A 27,436-nucleotide genomic window follows, 5' to 3' on the forward strand; every position below is an offset into this window, starting at 1 on the left:
GTTTGCACACTTTCAGTATCTTGTGTGTCTGCAAAGCTACTGCAGATGTGTTTTTCAAGCTCGAGCGGATTTCCTTACGCTCGAGCGGATCGCGCTTGAGCGGGTGTTCTTTGTCTGTAAAAGTTCTAGGAGGATGTAATCTACGCTCGAGCGGGTTTCCTTTTTGCGCTCGAGCGGGTGTGTTTTGTTTTGTGCCTTAGCGCTCGAGCAGGTCCTTTTGCGCTCGAGCGGGTAAAGTTTTTGTGTATGACGCTCGAGCGTCCTATTCTCCGCTCGAGCGGGTCATGCGTATATCAGATCTGGACTGTGATATTTTAAATCACTTTTTACACACTCTCTCTCTCTCTCACTTTTCAAAATCCTCCATTGGAGAACTCCTCTCTCTAAAAACTCAACTTCTCTCTAGGGTTTGATCTAGTTTGAGTGATCCACCCCCTTAGTGTCTTTGTAAGAAGTGTAGAGCTTGGCTTAGGCTACCTATCAATCTGAAAATCTTGGGATTTGAAGCACTTTCGATTTTCTTCATCTTCCTCCTTTGAGCTCCGAATTTGAGGTAGGGATAACTACTCATTTTTATAGTCTTTGACATAAACTTGTTGTCATTTTGATGTAATGTTGAAGTTGGGTAATTGTGGGTGTTAGGGTTTCAATATGAAAAGAGGGGTTTTGTTCTTTGGGCCATTATATGTGTATTTTGGGTCTCAAATGAAGTTATTGTTGATAGTTGGGCCTTTTGGTCAATGTTGAGAAAGGGAGAAGAAAGCCCTAATTTTTGTCATGAATTAATTTATATAATTAATTTGGGAATGTTATAGAAATATGAAATTGAGTTAAGAATAATGAAATTGGCTCATTATGTAGTAGAATGGTGGAGTTGGACTTAATAATCACTCACATTTGAGAATTATTTATAATTTATCTGTTGGTGCATTTATTATCTGTTTAGAAATAACTGCTTTGGGCTATCGGTAGAGGATAGTCTTAATTGCTGTAGACACTGCATGATGATTAGGTGAATTAAAACTAATCAATTTGAGTATGTCATTGAATATGACGGTTGGAATAATACAACGAATATGTGTATTGATTGGTCATTGTATATGATGAGTATTTGAATACATGGGTGCCGAATCCCGCGGATGAAATTTCCGTAAAATGGCAATTCGAAAATAATTATACATGGGTGCCGAATCCTGCGGATGAAATTTTCGTAAAATGACAATTCGAAAATATCTATACATGGGTGCCGAGTCTCGCGGATAAAATTTCCGTAAAATGGCCACAAGAAAATAATTACACATGGGTGCCGAATCCCGCGAACGCAATTTTCGTAAAATGACAGTTTGAAGTATTGTTGGCATGAGATGTAGTCTCATCTAAGTTGTGTGGCCAGGTTCTGAGCCGTGTTTAAAAGTTGAGAATTGGATAAGTAAAGGACTATGGAATTGGATTGTACTGTGTGTTGGTTTATATGAGTTAAACATTTATCAAGTGCTAATGTTTTAGTTATTGCTCATATTATGTTTAGCATATCTCTACTGGGCGTTGGCTCACTCTATTTGGGACATCATTTTCAGGTGCAGGTGACATGTCACCTCTAAGGACGTAGCTTGGGAGGCTTAATGGCTGAGAGACCTTTTTGATTACTTTTTGTATTACATGTATATCAAGCTAAGGGCTTATTTTGTGTAGAGTTAGTACTCTCCTTTTTGTAACCAAGTGTTGACTTGGAAAGTTGTAAGCCCGTAGGGCATTTACTTTTGTTGTCAACATATAATACATTCTGTAATAATACTCTGATTTATGAAATGTGATATCTCTTTCTTGTATCATGGATGTCTGTTTTTGGGTTTATTTTAAGGACGTTACATAAACCATCTAATCCATGCTTGCAAGAAGGATAGAAATCATATAATCATATGATTATCATTCTATCAAAATATAAATATGCATTGAGCTATTGTGTATTAACAATGCACACTATTGCATATTTTTAATAAATAGATTTAATTAAGAAAAATATCTAAGGGATGATAAAGGTTGAGTATTCCTACCTCAAGAGTTTTTATAAACAATTCTCAAAACTAGTTTTGAATTGGTAATCACCAAGCACCCTCTCTTCTTCCCCTCTTTTTCTTTTCTTTTCTTTTCTACTCTTCCTCCCTTTTTCTTTTCCTCAGCCGTCGAAATGAAAAGGGGTGAATAGTGCTCTATATGTAGGAGCTTGGAGACAATTTCTTTTATTTTTATTTTATTTTTCCTCTTCGCTTGGAATTATCATCTGTATGTATAGGCTTTAGAGTATGCTTTTATGCATGGCTTGGCATGCTTTGACAGCAACCTCTTGGCTTGGTATTATCATCTATATGTATAGGCTTTAGAGTATGCTTCTATGCATGCCTTGGCATGCTTTGACAACAGCCTCTTGGGAAGAAAGACAACCAAATTCCTCTGCCCAAAACAAATATGATTTCCTCATTTTTTTTTCTTTTTTTTTGTATACAAAATAAAAATCAATGAATATACATAACTTAGTCACTAGATATTTTACTCCCTACTATCCTCTGATTAATTTAGTTACTATTTGTTTTAAAATTTTCACAACTGTATTTAGATATAGAAATTTAATCACATAAGGATAAATAATATTGGTATTAATCATGATGTTATCAACATTATAATTTAATAGTTTAATAATCACTATTAATTGACTTAATATTATAATATTATTATATGTAACTAAAAGACTTGAGATTGAACTAATTAATCTCCATGGGTTAATTTTCTTGTACACAAATTATTAATGCAAAAATTTATACAGAACAATTATAAAGAATAATATATATTAAGAATTAGATTTGTGTAGTCATAAAAGTAACAATAACAACGATGACGACAACAATAATAATAATACTATGAAGATAAAAATTGCACTAATTAAATAATTAAAAGTTAATTATAGAAATTCGTCACAAAATGTTGTTATGGAATTGGATTATGGATGTTGATTACAAAATTTAAGTAGCTAAATATAATTACCAAAATAATTTAATATGTAAAAATACGGGGTTCTCACACTATGTCAGTTTGTTTAGAATATGGTAGAAAGCCTAAAGGCACGTGCTACTGTGCATCTGGTGCTTGTTTTCAGTGTGGTAAGACTGGCCACATGATTAAAGATTGTCTACTAAGATTCAACAATGCTAACCATCCGACAGCAAGTTCAGCTGGATCTGCTCTTGCGATCAGGACCAATGTAAGAACTAATGTCAGGGGTAACACCGGGAATGAAACGCTAAGGCAAGGAAGAGTGTTCACACTAGAATCTGGGGACGTACAGAATACTGAATCTGTGGTGTTAGGTATAATCTTTACCTGTGCTTAGAATGCCTGTGTGTTGATAGATTCCGGTTCTGCACATTCATTTGTGTCTCTTGTTTTTTCTCGAAAATTAACTAGATCATTAGAGCCTATGAACTGTTTGATGTCTGCGTCTATACCATCTAGAGGTTCTATAATATGTACTTATGTATATCCGGCATGTGATATTATGATTGGTGATATGACATTTTACGTTGATTTGCTGCCTTTGAGCATTGATCATTTTGATTGTATTATGGGTATAGATTGGTTGACGAAGTACTATGCCACCATTGATTGTGTGAGTAAATCTGTTGTGTTTAGACCACCTGGTATGCCTGAGTTTGTTTTTACTGGAAATGGGGTGGTTCCTCCACCATAGTTGATTTCATTTCTGAAAGCGAGGAAATTATTAAGAAAAGGTTGTTGGGGCTACTTGTGTTGTGTGTTGACCGTATCTTCAGATAGTGCTAATGTGCAAAAAATTCCTGTGTTTTGTGAATTTCTTAGTGTATTTCCTAATGACCTACTTAGGAGGTTAATTGATAGGGAAATTGAGTTCACTATTGATGTAGTACCCGGGACACAACCAATTTCTAAAACCCCATACAGAATGTCCACCTCTGAATTGAAAGAATTGAAAACTCAACTTCAGGAACTGTTAGACAAGAAGTTTATCCGCTCGAGCACTTCACCTTGGGGTGCTCCAGTCCTATTTGTTAAGAGGAAAGACGGATCTTTAAGGCTATGTATAGACTATTGGGAATTGAACAAAGTGATTGTTAAGAACAAGTACCCACTACCTCGAATAGATGACTTATTTGACCAACTTCAGGTGGCACAAGTGTTCTCCAAGATAGACTTTTGATCCGGATATCACCAGCTAAAAGTGAAAGCAGAAGACATTGAGAAAACTGCTTTTTGAACTAGATAAGGGCATTATGAATTTTTAGTCATGCCATTTAGGGTAACGAATGCACTTGCAGCATTTATAGACATAATTAATAGAGTTTTCAAACAATTTCTTGATGAGTTTATTGTTGTATTTATTGATGATATACTGATTTACTCCAAAAGCAGGGAAAAGCATGATAATCATTTGAGAACTGCTTTGTAGATTCTGAGAGAAAGGAAATTGTATGCAAAATTATCCAAATGTGAATTTTGGCTTGATAGTGTAGTATTTTTGGGGCATGTAATAAACAAAGAGGGATCTCTGTTGACCCACAGAAAATCGAAGCTATTGTGGACTGGCCTAGACCAACCAATGTGTCAGAAGTTCGAAGTTTTCTGGGGCTTGCTGGCTACTACAGAAGATTTGTGAAAGACTTCTCAAGATTTGCTATGCCATTGACACAATTAACACAGAAAAATGTACCATTTGATTTAAATGATCAATGAGAGTTAACCTTCTGAGAATTAAAAACTAAACTGGTAACTGCACTAATTCTGACCTTGCCTAACAGAACCGATGGGTTTCAGATATACAGTGATGCTTCCTACAAAGGTTTGGGGTGTGTGTTAATACAGAATGGGAAGGTAATTGCTTATGTCTCTCGGCAACTCCGTCCTCATGAAAAGAATTATCCAATCCATGACCTTGAACTCGCCTGTGGTTTTTGCTTTGAAAATCTGGCATCACTATCTATATGGCATAACTTGTGAAGTGTATACCGATCACAAAAGTTTAAAAATTTCTTTACTCAGAAGAAACTCAACATAAGACAAAGACGATGGCTTGAATTGATTAAGGATTATGACCTACAGATTTTGTACTATCCGGGAAAAGCTAATATCGTCGCAGACGCTTTGAGTAGAAAGTCAATGGGAAATTTGTCATGCTTACTTATAGATCGGAGAGAGTTGCTATATGACTTGGAAAAGAATGAAATTGAAATTGTGTTGCGTGAACAAAGCGAAATTTTAGCCGCCATCTTTGCCCAACCTGCAATCATTGAAGAAATTAAAGAGAAGCAACTGCAAGATGAGTTTTTGAAAAAGATAGTGGATGAAATTGACTCAAAATCGAAGCCAGGATTTGCGCTTGATAATAAAATGTTAAAATTTCAAAATAAACTTTATGTATCAGACTGTTTGGAATTGAGAAAACGAGTCATGACTGAGGCTCATTTGCTATGCATCCAAGGAATACCAAGATGTACCATGATTTGAAACAAAATTTCTGATGGCCTGGAATGAAGAAAAGCATTGCTAATTTTGTGGCTAGATGTTTGCACTGCCAATAAGTTAAAACTGAACATCAACAACCCACTAGACTACTTCAACCACTTCCAATATCGGAATAGAAATGGGAGCACGTCATGATGGACTTCATTGTTGGATTGCCTCGCTCCTCTCGAGGTATGGACTCTATTTGGGTTATTGTCGACCGTTTAACTAAGTCTGCCCATTTTTTGCTTGTGAAAACTATTTATAATGCGGACAAGTTGGCTAACATTTATATGAATGAGATTGTGAGGTTACATGGTGTGTCGGTATCCATTGTATCTGGCAGAGTGTAACATGCCCAAAGGGGACCTGCGCGCGTTAAACAGTTCAGACCCTCGATATCTCTTTGATCTAGTCTCACTAGTGCAATGTGAAACGTAGATGAGAGTCCAAATTTGACAACTTTTATTGAAATCCATTTTATTACAATTTTGTCAAAAATGGACTGCGTCATCAGATCTCAGAGTCGCCACCTAATATTTTTGAGAAATTAGGAAACCCATGACTCGTGCCAAGGCCACTGTTCGTCGTAACCAAGGATGCTTGGCTCAAAACCTTAGGTATGAAGGGGGAAGGTCATTAATTGAGCACCTCCGCTCACCAGATCAAAAGATCGGCCTCTACTAAACCATGATATGAATTTTATTTTCTTTATATGTTCATGTTCTGATTAGTTAATAAATCCTAAAATTTACTATGTGAAGCACACAAGGTATAGACTAGTTTGCTCAAATTGGAACAATTCAATTTCATGTTTGTTTTTTAAAGGGTTTGAATATGCCACTACAAAGTGGGCTTAAAGTTTGTGAATTTGCCACTACAAAGTGGGCTTAAAGTTTGTAAATTTGCCACTTGACAAAGTGGGCTTAAACGTACATTCATCGAATCATTCTAATTCAAGCAACAAGCCTTCATCCATAGGTATTCAAGCAGTTTATCAAGTAAGTAAATAGCCACATGGTAGGGTGCTAAACATAATAAGAAAATTATGTACAAGTGGAATGCTAAAGTAAAAAAACTCACATATTTACCAACGTCCCATGAACAAGCTACAAAACAAAGTTAGTAAAATATTCATGATCCTATATACAAATCCTAATGCAATTCATACACAAGAATGCTTCTAAAGATCCGGGTTCTAAAACATGACATGTGAAACATTGCAACACATGCGATAGCACGCAAAATCATATAAGAATCAATTAAAGCACAAAGATGCAAATTTAGCCGGATCTAGGCATGAATCATGGATGCAAAGCATAGATATGCATAGCATGTCAGATATATACATATGTACAGTTAGGGAAAGCGATTAAAGAACAGGATAAAAAGAAATGGGGTGGGGAATTATTACAACACTTTAAATATTACAGACTTGAGGGAGATAAATAAAATAAAATCCTCACAAACACAGAAAATAAAAATAAAATAAAGAACTTCATATACTTTGGGAAAACAAACTGCCCATAATTAATAACCCAACTCAATAGTCCACTGGTGCATTCCACTCATTTTCTCCAATGAAATTTGAGCCCAACAAGTAAGCCCAAAATTATGAAACCTAATGTTGAAAACCTCCGGCCATTACCATTTATCTTCAACCCAGCAAGCCTACACACCAGCAAATTACCATGGGCCCAATAACCCACTTGCAACTTATCAGCACATATTATGATATATATAAATCCATCCCATGTACTCATGTTGAGCATCATCAATGGAGGGCCCCACCTTAGGTGGTTGCATTTCAGGAGAAAGAGCATCACCATAATACTGTAATACTATTGAGTTATATGAATTTATCCTCTCAACTTGTTTTATAGCTCTATGGTCCATCCATACTATCACATTTCTCCCTAAATCACCACTCCAAGAAACTGAAACAGGGGAGCCTTCAGAATCCACGGCAACGACAAATCCCAAACCCATTACTTCTTCCCCAGTAACATTTGTAAGGGAACATGCTGATTTTATGGCCGCACAGATTGCATGCCAAGTATCAGTTGAAAATTGCTCAACACAATCACTCTTCTTCCAAATCTGTATTAGGCTGCTAGCAGAACCTAGAAGTTTTCCATTCTCATCAAACAGATCTACGCGGGTGCTGCCGGTGCCAACATCAACGCCGAGGAAGACGGAAGAGCGGTGGGGGTAGCTCGGTGCAGAGACTGTTATCTTTTTGTTTTAGCCCTCCATCCGGATATACATATATGTATAAGTTATATGGAATTGAGAGAGAGAGAGGGAGAGAGAAAGAGAGAGAGCTCATGCATGCGTGTATCTGTGTGTGATAGAAGAGAGAAAGAGATGTCGAGAGGGAGAAGAGGCAGCTCTGAATAGCCACCCCTTCCCCCCTTTTGTGTGCGTGTGCTGTGTATGTGTGTGTGATGTATATCAGTGTGTGTGTGTGTGTGTGTGTGTATCAGTGTGTTGTGTGTGTGTATCCCTTTTTTTTTATTCTTCAATGTGTGTGTGTCTTTGTGTTTTTGAAAACAAATTGATCCTTTGTCATCCCCGTAAGAGAGGAAGAGAGAGACCAGCTGTGTGTTTTTGCTCTTCCCCTCTGTGTGTAGCTCTGTGTTTTCTTGCTGAGAGGGAGCGCCGAGAATTTTACATGTGGCTCTCTGTGTATTATCCTTTCTACCATCTCACCTGCTCTCCTCTCTTTTCAATATTCTCCACCTACCTTTGAACCCCACTCTCACCGAATTCAACACCCAGAGAGAGAGATAGATATAATGTCCCCATGCATGTGCTTTTAGTGTCATTTTTTTATCCTCTCTCACCATCAATAATCAATCCATACAACTTTGCCACTAACCCCTCATTGTGAAAAGAAAGAGAGAGCCCACCCCATGTGTGTGTGTTTTCTTTTGCTCAGATAAAAGTTCATCTCTCATGCCCCACGGGAGAGAGAGTCATCAACTTTGAACATTTGCTCCAATTGTATATCCCGCACTATCAAAACATCTTCACATGTTATCTTCATAATATATCCCACTAAACTCATCCTCATAATGATAGCTTCATCCCAAAAATACCCTGACCATACTCTATTATTTTTTATTATGTTCTATTTATCAAAATATCTAAAATGTACCAATTTATATAGCACCACCTAAAAATATGTACACACACATAAAATTATAAAATACTACAAATTGATAATTTGGCCAAAATGGGTGAGGTTTGGGATTAAAGTTTCAATTTGATTTTTCTGCTGAGAAATTCATAAACTAACATATTCTAATTTTCATTATCAGGTGTTCAAAAGAAAATGCCCCAGTCTTAGGGCTGGTCAAAATGGGGTGTCTACATAGAGATTCGAAGTTCACGTCAAGGTTTTAGCAAAGTTTGCAACAGGCTTTAGAAACTGAACTGCGGATGGATAATGCCTACCATCCACAGACAAACGGCCAAACTAAACGAACCAATCAAACTTTAGAAGATATGCTTCGAATGTGTGCCCTAGATTTCCAAGGCAATTGGGAAACCTACTTACCATTAGCTAAGTTTGTGTACAACAACAGCTACCATTCGAGTATCGATATGGCTCTCTATGAAGCTTTGTATGGGAGGAAATACTATTCCCCGATCTGTTGGGCCGAGGTAGGTGACAGACCATTGTTGGGACCAGAACTAGTGCAAGAGACAACTGAAAATGTGAAATTGATTTAGCAGCGATTGAAAACTGCATAAAGCCGCCAAAAGAGTTATGCAGACGTCCGAAGAAGAAACCAGGAATATGAAGTAAGGGATCATGTATTTATCAAAGTAACTCCTATGAAAGGACAAATGCGGTTTGGTGTAAAGGGCAAGCTAGCACCGAGATATGTGGGGCCATATGAGATTCTTAAGAAGATTAACCCAGTGACGTATCGGGTAGCCTTGCCACCGGTCATGGAACATATGCATAATGTCTTTTCACGTCTCAATGTTACGGGATTATTTGAGAGATCCATTACATGTTATCGAACCAACACATGTACTATTGAATGATGACTATACGTACGAAGAGAGGCTAATTCAGATTGTGAACCGCCAAATCAAAAGATTGAGGAACAAAGAAATTCCATTGGTAAAAGTGGATAGGCAAAACCACAGAGGGACATATACAACATGGAAGACGGAAGAAGATATGATGAAGAGATATTCGGATTTATTTCCATTGGACCCAATGTTCTTCCAAAACGAAGGTAATTTGAATTTGAAGGACCAAACTCTCTAAGGGGGGAAGACTGTAACAACCCCGACCCATGAGTAACTATTAAGCCATGATTAAGTATGCCTAATAAGTAATTAAGATGAAATCCTGAGTTAATTACATGTGCATTTCATTATTTGTGTTTCTATTTGTCTCTCATAGAAATATTTGTTTGTGTTTCTGTTTCGATTTGTGAATTGAAGGCCTTATCGGCATCTGATCACGAAATTGACTTAAATTATGTGTTAGTTGAAATTTTTAGAACATTATGGTAGGTTTAATTGAAATTTGATTCGGAACCAAATTATTAGAATATAATAATGTCAATTAATTAGTTGTTAATTAAACTTCTTAAACTAAGCCTATATAAGGCAATTTGATGACTTAAGGCTATTAGTTACACTTTCATTTCTCATCTTTTGGACTCAAACGTGGTGAGAGAGAGTGAAAGAGAGAGAGAGAGAGAGAGCAAGGAAAAATGAGAATTACTAGAAATTCAAGGTGTTGAACTAATTGACTCGACCATTTGGGCATCTAGGACACAATTAAGCTTCTAAGGTAAGAATTTCTACCTCCTAGTTTGTAATTTAGTTAGTTATTACGTGAAATCAAGTGTGATGGGTGAATTAACATGAGAATTGAGCTTAAGAAGATGAATTCCTTGCATGCATGCATTTTCATCACATTTGGAGTTTGAATTTCAAACAAATCTCACATGCATGTGTCTATCTTGATTTTGTTTTGAGTTTTCACCACATTTCTTACCATTTGATCTTAATTGATCATGTTTTGGAAAGTTTAAGTTCATAACAATTCATACATGCCATGTCCATATCATACTCATAAGCTTCAAGTTGAATTTTGGGCAATTGGCAAGCTTTTGGGCCATAATTTCATGAAATGATCCTTGATTCATTGTATTTTACAAGTTTGCATGTGTTTCCTCAAGTTTGGGGCCCAAGAGAATGTGTTTTATTGGTTTGAATTTAAGTTTTGAGCTGGGAAGAGCAATTTGGAAATCCCAGAATTCTATTCTCCGCTCGAACGACAGATCCTGCTCTCGAACGACCACTTTGTGTTTTGCACTCCTACTCGCGCGACAAATAGTTGGCTCGAGCATAAAATTCATGCTCCCAGAAGTTTCTTATTTTTGCAGACTGCTCGAGCGACAAGAGTTGGGCTCGAGTGAGGACCTGAGTCTCACGCTCGAGCGAGCGTCAAGCAGAAAAACCCAACAACCAGTACTTTTGCAGAGTTTACAAACCGCTCAAGCGACCGAAGTTATACTCGAGCGACCTCTCACATTTTTGCATGTCCGCTCAAGCAAAAGAAGTTGCACTTGAGCAAGACCCCTGTTTTCAGCAAGTTTTGTTAGGTGTTTTCAAAAGCATTTTGGCATCCTCATTACATCCTAAGCACTCCTAGGCCAAGACTAAGACATAATAATAAGGATAAGAAGCAGAAACATACCAAGATAAAAACAAACTAAGTTAATGATTCGGGATGTGTATTTCAGTACGTATTCTTTCTATAACTGTGTAGGTCACACGCCACAAGATATTTGATTTGCCTACTTTGTCTGTCTGTTTGTTTTCGGAGCCATCTGTCAGTAATAACTTAGTAAAACTATGTTCAACTTTATTTATTTTCTATATATGGAATAAGATCTGTTTTGTAACATGTTATATATTATGTACAATGAATGATTGCCCAATTTCTGACAAGTAAGTTATCTGTTCCCGATCCGAAGGTTCCTGTATGGAACTGACAAGTTATCTGTACCCGGCTGGAGGTTCCTTTATGGAATTGACAAGTTATCTGTTCCCGGTCCGGAGGTTCCTTTATGAAATTGACAAGTTATCCGTACCCGACTAGAGGTTCCTATATGGAACTGGCAAGTATGACCATTGATACTCTGTGTGTGATCTGTTAGCGCAAACGGATGTACTATGTAAGATTAAGTATGAACTCTGATTTCTGTTTATGTTTCAAATAAGAACGTGCATATATATCTGTCTTTGTTTACTGAATTAGTTATGGGACAATTGATTTAACCCTTTACTCAGTTATTATTCACTGGGCTTTCGCTTACTGTTTATGTTATGTATGTAGATGAGCAGGCACGTAACCAAGCCTAAGTTGTTACCTGGAAGAGTTGGGTCAGCCAGTCACTATGTCTCCCGGGGAGGTTCCCTTTGAGAAGTCAAGTTTTTGTGGTTCAAGCTTTTAAGACCTATTTTCTTCTTGGTATAATACGTGGGGCTAAGTCCCACTTTTGTTTCATCTGTCTATTGGAATGATGTATGACTAATGTCTTTCTATGATGTCGCAAGTGTGTTTATAAAGTTTAAAATTATCTGTCTCATGTATGTCTGCACAGTTCAATGGACTATGTAAATTTTATATATTTGCTTATGCGACCCCTTATATTTTGTAATTTTGTTCAGAGGCCTTTGGTAATCCAAGGATTACTGGCCGGTTGCAACGGTAAGCTCTTAGGGGCGGGTTTGGGTCGTGACACGAGCGGACAGTTACTGATTGATTTTTTTCAATTCGCCTAGTTTTGGACGGATGATGGATTTGAGGTTCCTTTGACCGTAACTGAATCGCCAAACCAAAAGCACCCCTAGTAATTTGTAAGACTTGTGTTTTTAATTTGTTTAGATATTCTGTTTGTGTTTTCAATTGAAAAAGAATTTAAATTCTATTGAAAAATAGTTTTCAACTTGAATATATTTTTTGAATTGAAAAAAATAAATATATTATTTATCTATATTTTTTGGTTTTTAAATCTAACTCTAAAAATAATAAATAAAAGAGATGACACATGCTGGTTAGTTTTTGTTTTCAAAAACAGATATAAATGTAACAATATAGAGGCATATAATCGCTACTACTGCTCTGTTCATGGTTTTGATTGTTTGAATTGTTTTTATATTTTAAAAGTCACAGATTGTAATATTTTATATGGATGAGACATACAGCGATTGTAATATTCTAAAGTTTCAAACTTTATTTCTTTGGCTGATTTATGCAGTGATTGTAATATTTTTTTAAGTCATTGACTGTAATACTTTTATTTTTTTGAGGAAGTGCACAAGTTGACTTATATTGAAAATTTATAAAATTTTAAATCGCTAAACGGATTCGCATTCATTCGCTAATCCGCTCAATCCACATCTGTTGGATTGGTGGACGGATGCAGATTGATTTTCTCAAATTTACCAATCTGGCAAACGAATGACGAATTAGAGATTCCGTGACCATAACCAACCCGTACCCACCCCTAATTTAATGTTATGGTTGGGGGTGCCTCTATTTACACACCACATTTCATCTCAAAGCACACTACTACTTAAGGCACACCTTTAGTAATTTGATAAATAAGAAATTTTCTCAATACACACCACAATCTTTCATCTTTACCCTTACTCACACACCCCACCCACAATCTTACATCTTTACCCTTACTCACTCACAAACTACACCTACGATCTTCAATCTTCCATTTCCTGAAAAAAATTTATTACATCTTTATCCTTCTAGTCAATTACATTTTTAACATTCATACAAATTTCTCAATCCATACAACACAAATTTTATTATGAGTTGCAATGTCAGCAATGAAGGAAAGAACAACCCGAGTTGCTGCCATGGCAAGAACGCAAATGGATTGGGGATGGAAACAAAAAAGGGAATTGTGTCAGTCGGAGAGTAATAGCGGCAGGAAGAGGTAGGATGGCTGACGACAATGGTTGATGGCGGTGCGGTTGCGGGGTAGAGTTAGGGTTAGGGTTATGGTTATGATTAGAGAAGATGAGGATATTTTTTGAATATTTAAAAATTGATAGTGTGTATTGAGCGAAAAATAAAAAATCAAAATTGGGTGTATGAAATGTGGTGTGCAAATGGAAACCCTATGGTTGGAGTACAAAAAAATAAAAAATAAAAAAGGACCGAACGGCCCATCAACCTTCGGGTTCGGGTTCCGAAAATGGCAGGGAAAACACGGGCTTCATATCTGAGAGCTGCACAGAAATCATTTTCCGGAATCGCCAAGAAATTGAGGAAAAGCTTGGAATTCGATCTATGAAACCCTAGAAATCGTACCAGCTGGAAGCACAGCATACAGAGAGAAAATGGAGAATAATCAGTACGATCCGATCACAATGTTGAACCAAATGGTGTCAGAGCCGTACTACCTCTTCCACTTCCTCGCTTTCTTCTCTTACATCCCCGTTCGCTGCTCCGCCTCCCAAATCATCTCCCCTCACTTTTCCTCTCATCTTCTTCATCGGGTATATACACACCTCTTCAATAAGTTCATGCTTTCTTTCGATTTGTGTGTTCTATTAACCTAAATGTTCCTAAAATTTCATCTATTGATGTTTGTTTTTCAGGAAATTCAAGCAGCTCTTGCATTTTCTGTATTGACTGTTGTCAAGGTGTATTTTTTTCAATTTCCCCTTTACCTTCATCAATTCATTCATATTTGATATATAAAAAAAAATGACTAAGTGCTTCACCAAACTACCAACATTTATATTTTTACTGAAATTTGATGAAATTTTAGAAACAGTAAGGATTGGAGTTGGTTTTCTTTCATTGAAAATGGTTAAAAACAGGCTTTTTAGGATAAGTTCGGAATTTTTCAACCAAAAAAAAAAAACGATTGATGGAAAAAGGGAGTAGGATTGGAGTGTTCCATATCAAATCAAGCTTTTGGCCAATTTTCACTCGAATTTGATGAAAAAAGAGAGTAAGAATCGGAGATGCTCTTATAAATCTTTATATGATGATTGTGCATATCATTTGGATACGTAGGTTGGTTCTTACAGTACTACCTTTTTGTTGAATGTCAATTATGCTGCTACCTTTAAGTTTGAATGGGCAATTTGCTCTGAAGTGATTAATGGTAACATTTGGCTATAGAGAATTTCTTCTTGTGTTCATGGGGCTGTAGCCTGTATCGACTGATTAGTTCATAATTTTTCAGAACTCATAAATATATGTGGGAACATTCCGATCAACAAATTATTGATCTCATCAATGATTTTGCTTACTTTAAGCACTTTTTTTTTTTTTTTTTGTATTTTGAGAAAGAGAAATTTCACTGAAGTTGAACTTATGCTATATTTGCTTATGTCACATCATGGCGGAGCTCAATAGAATGGCAATAAGAGATGATTGGTCTATTAACCTGTTTTGAAACTGCCATATTCTGTCATGGATGAATGAACCTAATATCTTTGTAGGAAAACACTGATATTTCAAATTTTTTGTATATTTTGGTTTACATATAGTTCAAACACAGTTGGTAAGAAGTGGCTCTAATTTTTTGTTTTCAATTTGTTTATCTGTGGCAGATGGTGAAAGTGGAGGCATGGGAGGCCTTCATTGCAGATACTCTCTTTTTCGCTAAGGTGGCCCTTTTTTTAACAGCTTAATTCTTACTTCTGCACAGTTTCTTAGTGATAACACACAGATATGTGCAGCATATTATGTGTTTGATTGCTATTTAGTAAAATACATGTTTAGTTATTTGTGATGTACCATAGTTTTAAGTTTTTTTGTACTACATTTACATGTTTAACCTTATTCAAACACCGCTTTAGCAGGAACCTCATGCATTGAGTGTTAGTGGTTCTCTTGATACTATCAGGAGGAATTTTTGTTGAGTTGAGTTTGAAAGCCTTTCTAAGTTTTTATGTAATATTGTAATTATGCTTTGAAGATCATGTGACGCCCACTTTTCTTGTAGTTATCCCTTAATTGTGATGCTTCTTTATCTATATTCTAATTGGAGGTCTATATTTCAGATTTTTCTTGTTGGCATTGCTTTAGTCATGGATTATCACTTGGCTCTCTGGTACACGTTGGTATTTCTAGGTAGGCCCTACTGACTAGTGTGTTGTTCAAATCTTTTGATGAGGAGAACTTCTACACTTTGTGAGTAATGTGGATACCTTCCTTGTTTTTTTTAAAAAAAATTCATTTAAAGTACAGAGCATTTAATCTATTGTGCTGTTTTTTGTTGTTAAGACTCACGCAAGAAGGTTTCACATGTATCTTTTATTATATCTTCTTGATAGTAAAGTTTCTTAAAGACCAAATACTTGTACGCCCTCTAGTGGTACGAGGTAAAATTGTATGGAATCTTGTATTCACATGGCTCTTTCCATGTTTCTTACATCAATACATTTTAAATCATCTCTTATTTTACTACATGATGTAAATAGCTTGTGTTCAATTTTAATTGAAAAGTAATGCTAAACTTATGACGAATTTTTGGTTAGTAAATGTGAGTCAGATGATAGTATTTGGTATGATGATTTTGAGCCCATTGCATTTTTTTTTTCTTCTGGCAGTTATATATATCTTGACTCAACAACCTGCCTACCAAGGACTAGGTATGAAATGAATTATGTTTTGGCTTCCTCTCATTTTCTAATTTTAATATAAATATTAAGATTTTATTAAGAAGAGGCACCAACAGGGTGCAAACCATGTACAAAAAGTATAAGGGAAACTATACACCAAAAACTTAATTCAAAGATCTCTAAAAGTTTCTCTGAAATCAAGTGCATTTTATGAGACAAAGCAATGACTATATTCGATATGATGACTGCAAATGTTTTTATTTTTTTTCTTCTGGGTTTTTATAGGTACTTCAAATCAATTAACTCCATTGCAGTTGGAAGCTTTGCTGACTGAGGGGAACACATCAAGATTCTGGCTAGTTTGGTTCTGTTGACTTGTTATTGGAATTCTAATTATCATGATTTACAGTATAAATGTGTTTGTTTTTTAGTTACTTCCAATTGTAGAGGTCCCTAAAACAAGCGCATGCTGTTAAATGTTAATAGTTTCACACAGACAGATGCACATTGTCAGAAGAATCTATTTGACTTAAATTAGTTAGTATGCTACTTCCATATACATTAGTAAGTGAAATAACTTGAGTATTCCATTTCAACCATTTTGATCCAATTAATGCGGCATGATAACTGTTTGACACCTATGCAAAACCAAACCAAACCAAACCAAGCCTTAAGTTCCATCAAATGGGGTCGGCTAATTGAATCCTTCTTCTCCACGCGTCCCTATCAAAGGCCATTTCATTAGTCAAATTAAGTAGATTCATATCTCTATTTAAACGCTAGTCAACATTAATCTAAGCCTACCCCGTCCCCTAACACTTCCATCTACCGTTACAGAATCGCATCTCTTCACTACTGCCTCTGTTGGTCTCCGTTGAATATGACCAAACCATCTCAAACGATTCTCTCTCAACTTATCTTCTATCGGTGCTACTCCTACCCATTCCTGAATACACTCATTTCTAATCCTGTCTTGTCTAGTCTTACCACACATCCATCTTAGCATCCTCATCTCTGTTACACTCATCTTATCTATATGTTGTTTCTTGGTTGCCCAACACTCCGTCCCATACAACGTAGCTGGTCTAATAGCCGTTCTATAAAACTTACATTTTAGTCTAGTGGGTATTCGTTTATCGCACAATACCCCAGACGCACTTCTTCACTTACACCATCACGCCTTAATCCTATGGGCCACATCTGCATCAATCTCTCCCGCTGTTGTGATAATCGACCCTAAATAACGAAAATGTTCACTCTTAGGCAATTCTTGGTTCTCAATCTTCACTTCTCCTCTGCTTTCATTGTTACTGTTACTAAATTTACACTCCATGTATTCTGTCTTAGTTCTGCTTCTTCGGAATCCTTTAGATTCAAGAGCTTTTCTCCAAATCTCTAACTTTGTGTTAACTCCTTCTCTAGTCTCATCCACTAGCACAATATCGTCTGCAAAAAGCATGCACTATGGGACGTCATCCTGAATATTTATCGTTAACTCGTCCATAACTAAAGCAAAAAGATAAAGACTTAAGGTAAATCCTTGGTGTAACCCTACAGTGATAGGAAATTCATTTGTCTCTCCAGCTGGCGATCTAATAGTGGTCACCACCCCTTCATACATGTCCCTAATCACGTCAATGTAACCTTTTGTCACTCCTTTTTTCTCTAACACCCACCATATTATATCCCGGGGCACTCTGTCATATGCTTTCTCAAGGTCGATAAACACCATATGAATGTCTCTTTGCTTTTCTTTATACTTTTGTATTACTCTCCTCAAAAGATAGATCGCTTCCATTGTTGACCTACCAGGCATAAACCCAAATTGATTCTCTGACATCTCTGTTATATCTCGCAATCGGCGTTCCATCACCCTCTCCCACACTTTCATTATATGATACATTAGCTTGATTCCTCTATAGTTGTTACAATTCTAGACATCACCTTTATTCTTATAGATTGGCACTAAAATACTCTTCCTCCACTCATCTGGCATGTTCCTAATCAACAAAATTTTGCTAAACAACCTAGTCAACCAACCAACTCCCTTTTTACCCAAACACTTCCAAGCTTCAATAGGGATATCATTGGGTCCTAAAGCCTTATTTGATTTCATCTTCTTAAGTGCAATTTCCACTTCAAAGTTCATAATCCTGCGATAGAACTTATAGTCTTGGTTTATCGTATTACTGGCTATTTCTTCCCTTATTGTCGTACCTCCATGTTCCTCATTTAATAGTTTCTAAAATAATTCTTCCATCTTTCCTTAATCTCATCACCCTTCACCAATACCTTAGAATCCTCACTCTTGATGCACGTTACTTGATTAAAATCTCTTGTTTTCCTCTCTCGTATCTTAGCAAGTTTGTATACCCTCTTCTCTCCCTCCTTACTATCTAGTCTAGTGTATAGGTCATCATATACTTTCAACTTGGTCTCTCTCACTATTTTCTTGACCTCCTTATTAGCCAATCTATAGCTCTTAAGGTTTTCCTCAGTTCTATCTTTCTGTCTGACACCTATGCCTCGGACAAAAATACTAAACCTTTGGAGAATGAGATTGTAACCTTGGGGAAGATAATGGCATGAAATAGTTGAGGAAATCTCTTATCATTGTGTGTGTGTGTGTGTGTGTGTGTGTGTGTGTGTGTGTGTGTGTGTGTGTGTGTGAGAGAGAGAGAGAGAGAGAGAGAGAGAGAGAGGACTTTGAAAGATAAGTTATGCACCAGCATCATCCCAAGTGTTTCACGTGGGGAGAATTTTTTTTCCTTTGTATGCTTCTGTCTACTGAAGCTTAATTTCATTAGCCAGGCCAATATTGACATCTTCTATGAGCTGCCAGCAAGCCTTTTGCATGCCTTTGGTTCATTCTTTGATGGAAAGTTAGTCTTGGGTGCATATAGCTGGGATAAAATAACTAAATATTGTAGGGAACTCCTTTTTAGGAACACCATGAAACATTATGAAAATTTAACACTGAGAGGGGGAACATGTTCTTTGATTATTTTGCAGAGGTTAACTCTTATAGTGCTTGATATTTTTTTGCTAACTTGCCCATCCCTTCGCTTCCTAAACTAGTGTTTTATTTTTTCTTAATGGAAGTTGCTCAATAAATTTCTATTCCCATTTGGTGTTTTACTTACACTTGTTAGATCAGGCTTTGAGCTTCAGTTTTCCATGTTTCTACTTTTGATTCTAGTAATCACTATCCAGTTATTGGCTAATTGTTCTCACATTCTCTTAATGGGGCTCTTTGGTTGTGTAAGTTATTTGGTGGTTGTGTAAAAACTAATAGGTGCTTACCTGGCCTGACCATTTAGGCAGCCGTCATGTCATCATACTTCAGCCTATGGACACTTAATTGCATACTTTTATGCTTACCAATCTTAAGACGATGGCTGTTTTTCTCTTTCTTCTTTGAAAATAATCTTAATGGAGTGTCACTAGCTTTCACTAATGTTGACAATTGTTAATAATCATTGTATAAAAGAAGTTCTCAAAAAGATTTGATGGGAAATATGTTTTTTTTGTGTTTGTTGCTTGAACTGCAATATCCAGTTGTTTGGGTCCGTGTCATTGCATAATTAGATTGTTATTCTGTAAACATATGTAGGTAATAGGGTCACACTTGTAGAAGTCGATGTGCATGTGTCAAGTTTTCAGTATAATCTAAAATAAATGATGCCTCAGATGGCCAATGGTTTCTATTGGTTCTTTACCCAATTGCCTTCCAGCTGGCCCAGTTTGTTAAGCGGGTTCACCTAGATGTTTTGCCATTTTTCTTTCTCCATAGTCTATGATTTAGCTAACAGAAAGATCTGGGAGATTGTCACAGGACATTAGTGGTAATAATATGCATAACTGTCTGACCTTTGTAGCATGACATTCAGAATGTTGCCATATTATTGTATCACACATGACAGTCTTGTTTTTTCTATTTTCCTTTTCAAGTTACTGACATGTTCGATTATTAACAGGTAGAATTTCGTGCATTGTCTTCGTCCACTTGCGTTCACACCAGTCGGTTCTTTCCTGAATTGTCAATTACGTAAGTGTTTTGCCTTAGTATGCACAAGAGCGAAAATGGGGAAACTTTTTCCGTAGCTTGTGCAAGTTTTGAAAGCAAAAAGGATCACATTTGCATTTTCTTGAAAATATTCTTTTGGTCCTTGTTCGTTTGCCTTAGTGAGCAATGCTACGTACCTCGAATTTGAGTTTGCCTCAAATGGCTCGAATTTCATTTTGTCGGTCGTCCGGCAAAAAGGCTAACAGCCGCGGTCGACAAGGTGACAACCATGGTAGACAAGTGTTTCACCTGGTCGTCCGGCCGGTCGTTTAGTCACTCGATCAGTGAACACAAATTAGAGCCATTCGAGGCAACTCAATTCGAGGCACCAAAGATTTCTAATTAGTATTATTGTTACTCTAACCTAAGAAGCACGGACACTTCTAAAAAGGTGACGTATCCGTGTCGGACACCGACACTCTTTGGACACTCTTAGGACACGTGTCCGATACTCTTCAAAACGTGTCCTATTTTTTAAATATTTTTAAAGACCCGGACGCTCTTTGGACACTTGGAGGACACACGTGTCAATTGTTTAAACAAATGTGTCTATTAATTATACATATGTGAAACTAATTATAAGTTTGAACAAAACAACTTAAGATACAATAATAAAACAAAAACCATATAAATTTATAGGAAATAGTGCTATATTGCATTTTTTATTATCTTTGAATGATATATTCATATATATAATATATAATAAATATATAAAATTATATATTTCATGCGTGTCCTCCACGTGCCGTGTCCTGCATTTTTTTAAAATTAACGTGTCGGCGTGTCCGTGTCGTATTCGTGTCGTGTCACGTGTCCATGTCCGTGCTTCTTAGACTCACTGTTTGATTCATGGATTTGGATAGGGATTTGGAAAAGAAAAGTGAAAATGTAGGTGAAACGTAAATGAAATATAACTACATTTAACACACCTTCTCCCCCTTTCCCTTTCCAAATTCCTATCCAAATCCATGAGCCAAACACAGCCTAATATAGCTGTCACTAGGAGTTTTTTTTTTTTTTTTTTTTTTTTTTTTGTGCTTATGGTTTCTTTTAACAGATACTCAAACAAAAATTTATCTTTTGGGATAGTTGATCTTGGCCTCTTTCCCAATGCTGCAGAGAAGTATGGAATCTCTCTAGGTAGTTTCACTTTCTAACTATCATATGATGTCTCAATTTCTTACATTGAAAAATTGTTCTATGAATGTCATTTTTTCCTTTTGATATGTTTTGTTGATTGAATGATAAATTTGGGGAGTGGTACTTGTAGGGAGCAACGAAAAACTTCCAACATATATATTGTTCGAGAATGCAGTGGAGGTTACACGCTTTCCTGAGGTGGATTTAGCTTCTAATCCTCCTATAACAAAGGTATCCTCAAAAAAAATCATAAAGCTCAGTATGTTCCATGTTGCTTGGGTTTAATACTTTTTTGTTAATTGAATTATGATCTTGAAGCAACTGTTCTTATTCATGTTGGTTTGCATCCTGCTATCTCTTAATGAGTGCATGCTTAGAGGTGCACACAGCTTACTGTATTTGTAGTAAGTTCTGTCTGCCATGTTTCATATAGCACATACACAAGTAATGTTTAATTGATGGAAGAGAAGAAACCTGTTATGCCCTAATATAATTCATTGTTACTGCAAGTTTGCAATCACACCAACACTTGATGAAGTAGGGAGAGCTGTCTTTATCTTGAATGTTTTGTAAAAGATTATATTGCTGGTTTAAATTTGTCTTGGGAATTGAATGTTGTAAACTTGAATGTAATTAGTAATTTTGCATTTTAACATAAAAAGAAAAATATCTTCCCAAATAATTTTTTGAAGAAGGCCTCATTCAAGTTTTTAAAGGAGTTGGGAAAACTGTTCTTCCAATGAAGTAGTGATATTTTAATAGTGAATCCCTGGATTATGTCTTGCAGAAACTTCTTTGCCGGCATTTTGAGCTTGATCGATGCCTCATTGACTACATAAATGCTAAATAGGTGAATGATTCAGACGACGTGTTCTGCAATTGAGTTTTCTCGCTTCATTTCTTTCTATTTGTATTATTTTACAATTTTGTTTTGAGGTGTAGAGTCACGTATAATATAAATTTGAATGCTTGATTGCTAGAAATGTTGCTGGCGTTTGGTCTTGAGTCCTGGGAAAATTACCAAAAGATCTTGCAATATTTCTTTAGATTCTTAGTTTGAAATGCTTACGATTGTTGACTGGGAAAAAAAATCTCTACAAACTTTGTTTACAAAGTGATGTGGCATCTGACTTGAATTTGCTGCAAAACTCTACAATCTCTTGTTTGTTTGTTTATTTATTTTCATTTAATTGATTATTGACAAACATTAGAATGTTAGGTGGAAGGTTGGCTAGATCATGGTCTTTCCTGTTTTGGAGGGAGCCCAATTGAATAGAAACCTAGACATTGTGCAGTGTGCAGGGTGGTTTTGGTGTCACCCTTGACGGATTGAGAATTTTTTTGACTCAACATCTTGCTCATCCTCAAAACTGGCTATCTGATTGGATATTAGCAAATTTTATTTATTTATTTTTTTTGAGAGCAAGATATTTAGCAGTTTTAAACCAATGGGTTGAGCGGACTAAAAATATAGAATGAGGAAGAACATTAGTCAACATATGATCTATATGTTTTTAACAATTTTAATTAAAATATTCATTATTTATTTCAAATCCCTACACAAAAATCCCCATTGATACTAATCAAACTCATATTTTTCATATTGATTTACAAATGAATGAAAGAATACTTTTCAAAGACGGGAAAATTACAAATAAGTGGTATTTTTACAAAATATTTGTAAATTCATAAAAAAATTATAACTTTAATTATTAAAGTTGACAATTTTTTTCATTTATTTGTAATTTTTTTTTAAAAAAGTTGCAGTGAAGTGTTATTTCTCCTTCAAAGAATTCGGTTAATATTTTTATGAGCCAAGTGGGATTGCTAATCTAATCATAAGAGATTAGAGATTAAAAATAAATAAATTATTTTATTTCTCAATTAACAAAATCAACGTCACGTTTGTCATTTTTTTTTTCTTATGAACTCAAAGGGTCTTGTTTATGTGAAAATTATATAAAATGATAGTTACTTACATATTTGGATTTAATTTAAAAAAAATTAAAGCGAGTTTCTCCAAATGTGAAATTACATATTTGGACAATCCGTATTATAGAAGTTTTGGACTTTTTCTCATTCTGGAACAAATTTCACATTACGAACAAAAATGTAACACTCTATTATAACATACTAAAAAACTCTTTAGTATATTTTTTTCAAATGTAATAACGTAACATTCTAAAAAAAATCTTTAGTGTATTTTTCCAAATGTAACACTCCAATGTAACACAAAAAAAAAAAAAAAAAAATTCTTAATGTACTTTTTCCAAACGTGATACTAGATATGGCAATTTGAACCCGACTCGACGGGGACCCGGCCCCCCGACCCCGATTAGAATGGTTTTTTCTCAAAAATACCCCTGACGTGCTGGGGCCGAGGACAATGATATATTCCCAGCCCCAGGCCCATCCCTGTTTCCCCTGATGTGAAATTACTATTATACCCACATATATATATATATATATATATATATATATATATATATATATATATAAATCAAACCCTAAAACACATACACAACCTCACACCGCCTCTCATATCTCTCTCTCTCTTTCTCTCTCTCTCTCTCTCTCTCTCTCTCTCTCTCTCTTTTCGTAGATCCTTTCCCTTCCCTCTTTCATCCACTGCCCCACTACCACCTCCACCATTCGACGATGAGAGTCGATCGCAGCTCATCTCCCCCCTCTCTCTCACAGTTACTCCACTACTGCCTTCGCCATTCGACAATGAGAGTCGAGTTCAGATTTGGAAGATCTGGTTGCGGCGGTCGGGGATCAAGGACGTCATCGTTTCGTCATCACCACCTTCGTCTCTCACAACTCACATTCACTTCTCTGTTTGAGTTTGAGAAGACAACGTTGACGGCGGCGAATCCAAGCCCATCTCATCAAGAGCACCTTGATTTTCATCGCAATTAAGTAAAAAATCGCAAATCTACCTCTTTTTTTAGATAATTTTGATATTTAAGGTTCGGGAAGTAATGACACATTGCAAAATTGTTTGTTTTTTGTGCAATTTCAAGTTGATTTTGGGGATTTTGTTGAAATTTGACAGATCAAAGCTTTTAGACTTGTTTTTTGTTGATGATGATGAAACATGCTAAAACAAATTTTATTTTATTTTATTTTTTTCTTGCGTTGAACAAAATTCAAAATTTAAAATTCAAAAAAAAAAAAGAAAAAGGATTAGGGATATTTCGGGGCTGGGGAAACCCGATCCCCATTAGGGGTGCGGAAGGGGAGTGATGGGTTCCCCGTTGGGGATTGGAGTCGGGGTCAGGGATAGGGATTTTTTCGGGGATCAGGGACAGGGAGTGTAATCCCCGGCCCCGCCCCGGCCTGTTGTCATTCTTACGTGACACTCCAATCAATATAATCTCAAATGTAACATTAAAAAAGTCCTTAGTATACTTTTTCTAAACGTACTCATAGTTTGAAATTATATATTTGTCCAAAGTTTACTAAGGAACTTTTGTATTCGTTTTGGAATGGTTTGAGGAATCTTACATCTTTTTTTTGTAGTGTTACATTAGAGTATTACACTAAGGAGTTTTTTTAGAGTGTTAAATGAGAATGTTACGTTTGGAAAAAATATATGAAAAAGTTTTTTTGGAATGTTACGTTTGATTGTTATATTGGAGTGTTACAGTTTGAAATTAAACATTTGCCCAAAACTTACTAAAGAATTTTTGTACTCTTTTTGAAATGTTTGAAGAATCTCATATCTTTTTGGAAGATTTAAAAAATCTCATATTTCAAGTCATTTTTGTACACTTTTTGAAATATTTTCCAAATAAAAAAATTTTAATATAAAAATTCATCCTAAATTTGATTTATCATAGATTGTGTATCTTACTTTTTCTAGCACAAACAAAAAAAGAAAAAAAAAATAAAGAAAAAAGAAAGATAATAGAAATAATGATATAATTGTAAATCTAATTTTCACATAATATACTAATTTACCTTTTCAAAATTAATAGAACTAATTGATCTATTAAAAAATTCTTAAAACTAAACGAATTGCCATTACTTAAAATAAAATTTATAATAAATTTTCTTATAATCAATCCTAACCATTTAATATTATCAGAAATGAAAATAATTTATATCTGACATATGATTGGGCAATTAAACATGCGCAAGTAAAAGTGCACATTTTATTTGAGTACTTTGGAGCGTGGAACACACGCTCCCGAGGGGAAGCGTAAGAAAATTGATTGTTCAGAAAAGAAAAGGGACCCACACATACGATCACGATCGTTAATATTCTTTTTGGTTGATAAGACACATGCCGATGATAAAAGTTGCGCCGCCGAATATTCGGGCTTTTCACATTTGACATTTAGACCGTACTTCATTTTAATTTTTAGTAAGATTAGTATGAAATGTGAGTTAGCATTTTAAAATTTTAATTATTTTAATTTTTGATTAAAAGGTCTCATTTGAAATAAATTTTTTGATTTTTTAATTTTTGTAAAAAAAAAATAAAATAATTATAATTTAGATGTGATATTTTATCTTATTAAGTTAAAAAATCTATTTTATCTTAAAAAGATATGATTATGAATTTAATATAATATTTTATATTTTAATATTATTTTAGCCCAATAAAACTTAAAAAATCTCTTCCCAAACATTTCTTTAGTGTTTGTTGGGAAATGTAAAATAATTATATTTTTTAAATTTTTATAAAAATATGTATAAAAAATATAAAATTAATATGATTTTAAAAATAAATAAATAAATAAAAATGCTATATTGGCATTTCTCCAACAACCCTTTAAAATTAAAAGTAACCATGAATGCGCAGGCACCTAATCGGAGCCAACACAGGTGGGCCCGTGAATCGAGAGTGGGGCCCAGTTTCGATTTTTCAGCCGCTTTTATGGGCCCAACAGCTCCTTGTCGGCTCACGCCCCTGTCCCTGTCCGGCCCACTGGGACAGTTTTTCTTCTCTTTTTTCGCACCTCTGCCCTCCACTATCTACTCTCCGCGTGCCTTCCTATACCGTATGTGCACCGTATGTTGGTTGGGTTAACCAAACTGATGATGCACGTTAATCACATACATGCATCAGCACACAGAGGCATACATACATACATGGTATGTATTGTAAGTCTATCCCAACTAGATCCTTCGTTTAGAATGTGAATTCACTTTTTATCTTTTTAATTTTTTGATTATTTTAATTTAGAATTAAAATGTCTTGTTTAGGATGAGTTTTTTTTTTTATTTTTATAAAAAAAAAATAATAAGTATAATTTAAATGTAATATTTTATCTTATTATAACCGTGCTAAACATAGCCAGGGTGATATATGTAAGCTTTTTTTACTCCAAAGTGCATGCATTCTAGGTTGGATCATATGAAGACCAAAAAAAAAAGGGTAAAATAAAAAAATAAAATGGATCTTATCAAATTTGAGTGGGAAAAAAATTTGGTGGTTGATTCCAGTATTCAAGCAAATTTCATAAAAAAGTATAGGGTAAATTACAAACACCCCCTTCGAGATTTGGTAAAAATACTGATTTCTTCTTGAGATTTGAAAAATTACATCACACCCCTGAGATTTATATTTCCATAACAAATTGTCCCTTGAGGTTTTTATTTTCATACAGATTCCCCCTAATTTTTCCTAATTTATTATGAAAATTTGACCCTCAAAAGGTAATTTGTAATTTCTCAAACCTCAGGGAGGAATCTATGTTTTCACCAAACCTCGAGGGGGTGTTTGTAATTTGCCCAAAAGTATAAATCTTATTGATTTTTATTGAGATTTTTGACAATTTCAAGAACATCCTAGTTGGTTTATCAAATTAATAACATTAACAGAGGATGTAATTTCATAAATTTAACTTTACATGTTAATGAATTTTCCTCTATTTTATCAATTCCAAATGCCTTTATCTTAATCAAGCTCACCCAATCAATTGAAGGTAACTCAATTGGTTAAATGAGGCTTGGGTTGGGTTTGGAGTTTGAAATCTAGCCCGTTCTGTAAGCTTGTTTGTCAATATGCTATCCGAACTTGCCTACACAATCCTTTGGCTTGTC

At 35.3% G+C, this 27,436-nt stretch overlaps 2 protein-coding genes and 1 long non-coding RNA gene across 4 annotated transcripts in view; all 3 read left to right on the plus strand.

Moving 5' to 3' along the window:
• The window catches only part of LOC145805243 (uncharacterized), a 30,183-nt gene extending 24,651 nt beyond the window's left edge, over positions 1-5,532 (plus strand). The window contains exons 3-4 of the mRNA XM_082900336.1: positions 4,827-4,899; positions 5,128-5,532. Of these exons, the coding sequence (XP_082756462.1) occupies positions 4,827-4,899; positions 5,128-5,532 (478 nt within the window). The remainder of the gene's footprint in view (positions 1-4,826; positions 4,900-5,127) is intronic.
• An 8,182-nt stretch (positions 5,533-13,714) lies between these two features.
• Positions 13,715-22,527, plus strand: LOC114274022 (Thioredoxin superfamily protein). Of its 2 annotated transcripts, none has more exons than XM_028215879.2 (10): positions 13,715-14,091; positions 14,194-14,238; positions 15,160-15,216; positions 15,613-15,682; positions 16,162-16,203; positions 16,459-16,532; positions 20,151-20,221; positions 21,297-21,379; positions 21,510-21,610; positions 22,167-22,527. In XM_028215879.2, the coding sequence occupies exons 1-10, from the start codon at positions 13,933-13,935 to the stop codon at positions 22,227-22,229; spliced, it is 765 nt and encodes a 254-aa protein (XP_028071680.1). In that variant the 5' UTR covers positions 13,715-13,932; the 3' UTR covers positions 22,230-22,527. The 2 variants fall into 2 exon arrangements, with proteins under 2 accessions (XP_028071680.1, XP_082757834.1); XM_082901708.1 differs by having other exon boundaries at positions 13,719-14,091; positions 20,155-20,221; positions 21,329-21,379.
• Positions 14,516-14,895, plus strand: LOC145806053 (uncharacterized). The gene is made up of 2 exons (XR_014348488.1): positions 14,516-14,643; positions 14,675-14,895. It is a non-coding gene; the product is annotated as an uncharacterized LOC145806053 (long non-coding RNA).
• Positions 22,528-27,436: the final 4,909 nt, after the last annotated feature.

The sequence above is a fragment of the Camellia sinensis genome, chromosome 13 (assembly GCF_055761805.1).
Source record: "Camellia sinensis isolate YWXY chromosome 13, ASM5576180v1, whole genome shotgun sequence".
In the NCBI taxonomy this organism is placed as follows: Eukaryota; Viridiplantae; Streptophyta; class Magnoliopsida; order Ericales; family Theaceae; genus Camellia; species Camellia sinensis.

Bases quoted from the DNA above. Each gene is read 5' to 3' on its own strand.
- LOC114274022 (XM_028215879.2), top strand. From the start codon at position 13,933: ATGGAGAATAATCAGTACGATCCGATCACAATGTTGAACCAAATGGTG. The intron at 20,222-21,296 runs GTAAGTGTTTTG...TTCTTTTAACAG, and splicing joins TTTCCTGAATTGTCAATTAC to ATACTCAAACAAAAATTTAT. The intron at 21,380-21,509 runs GTAGTTTCACTT...TGGTACTTGTAG, and splicing joins GAAGTATGGAATCTCTCTAG to GGAGCAACGAAAAACTTCCA.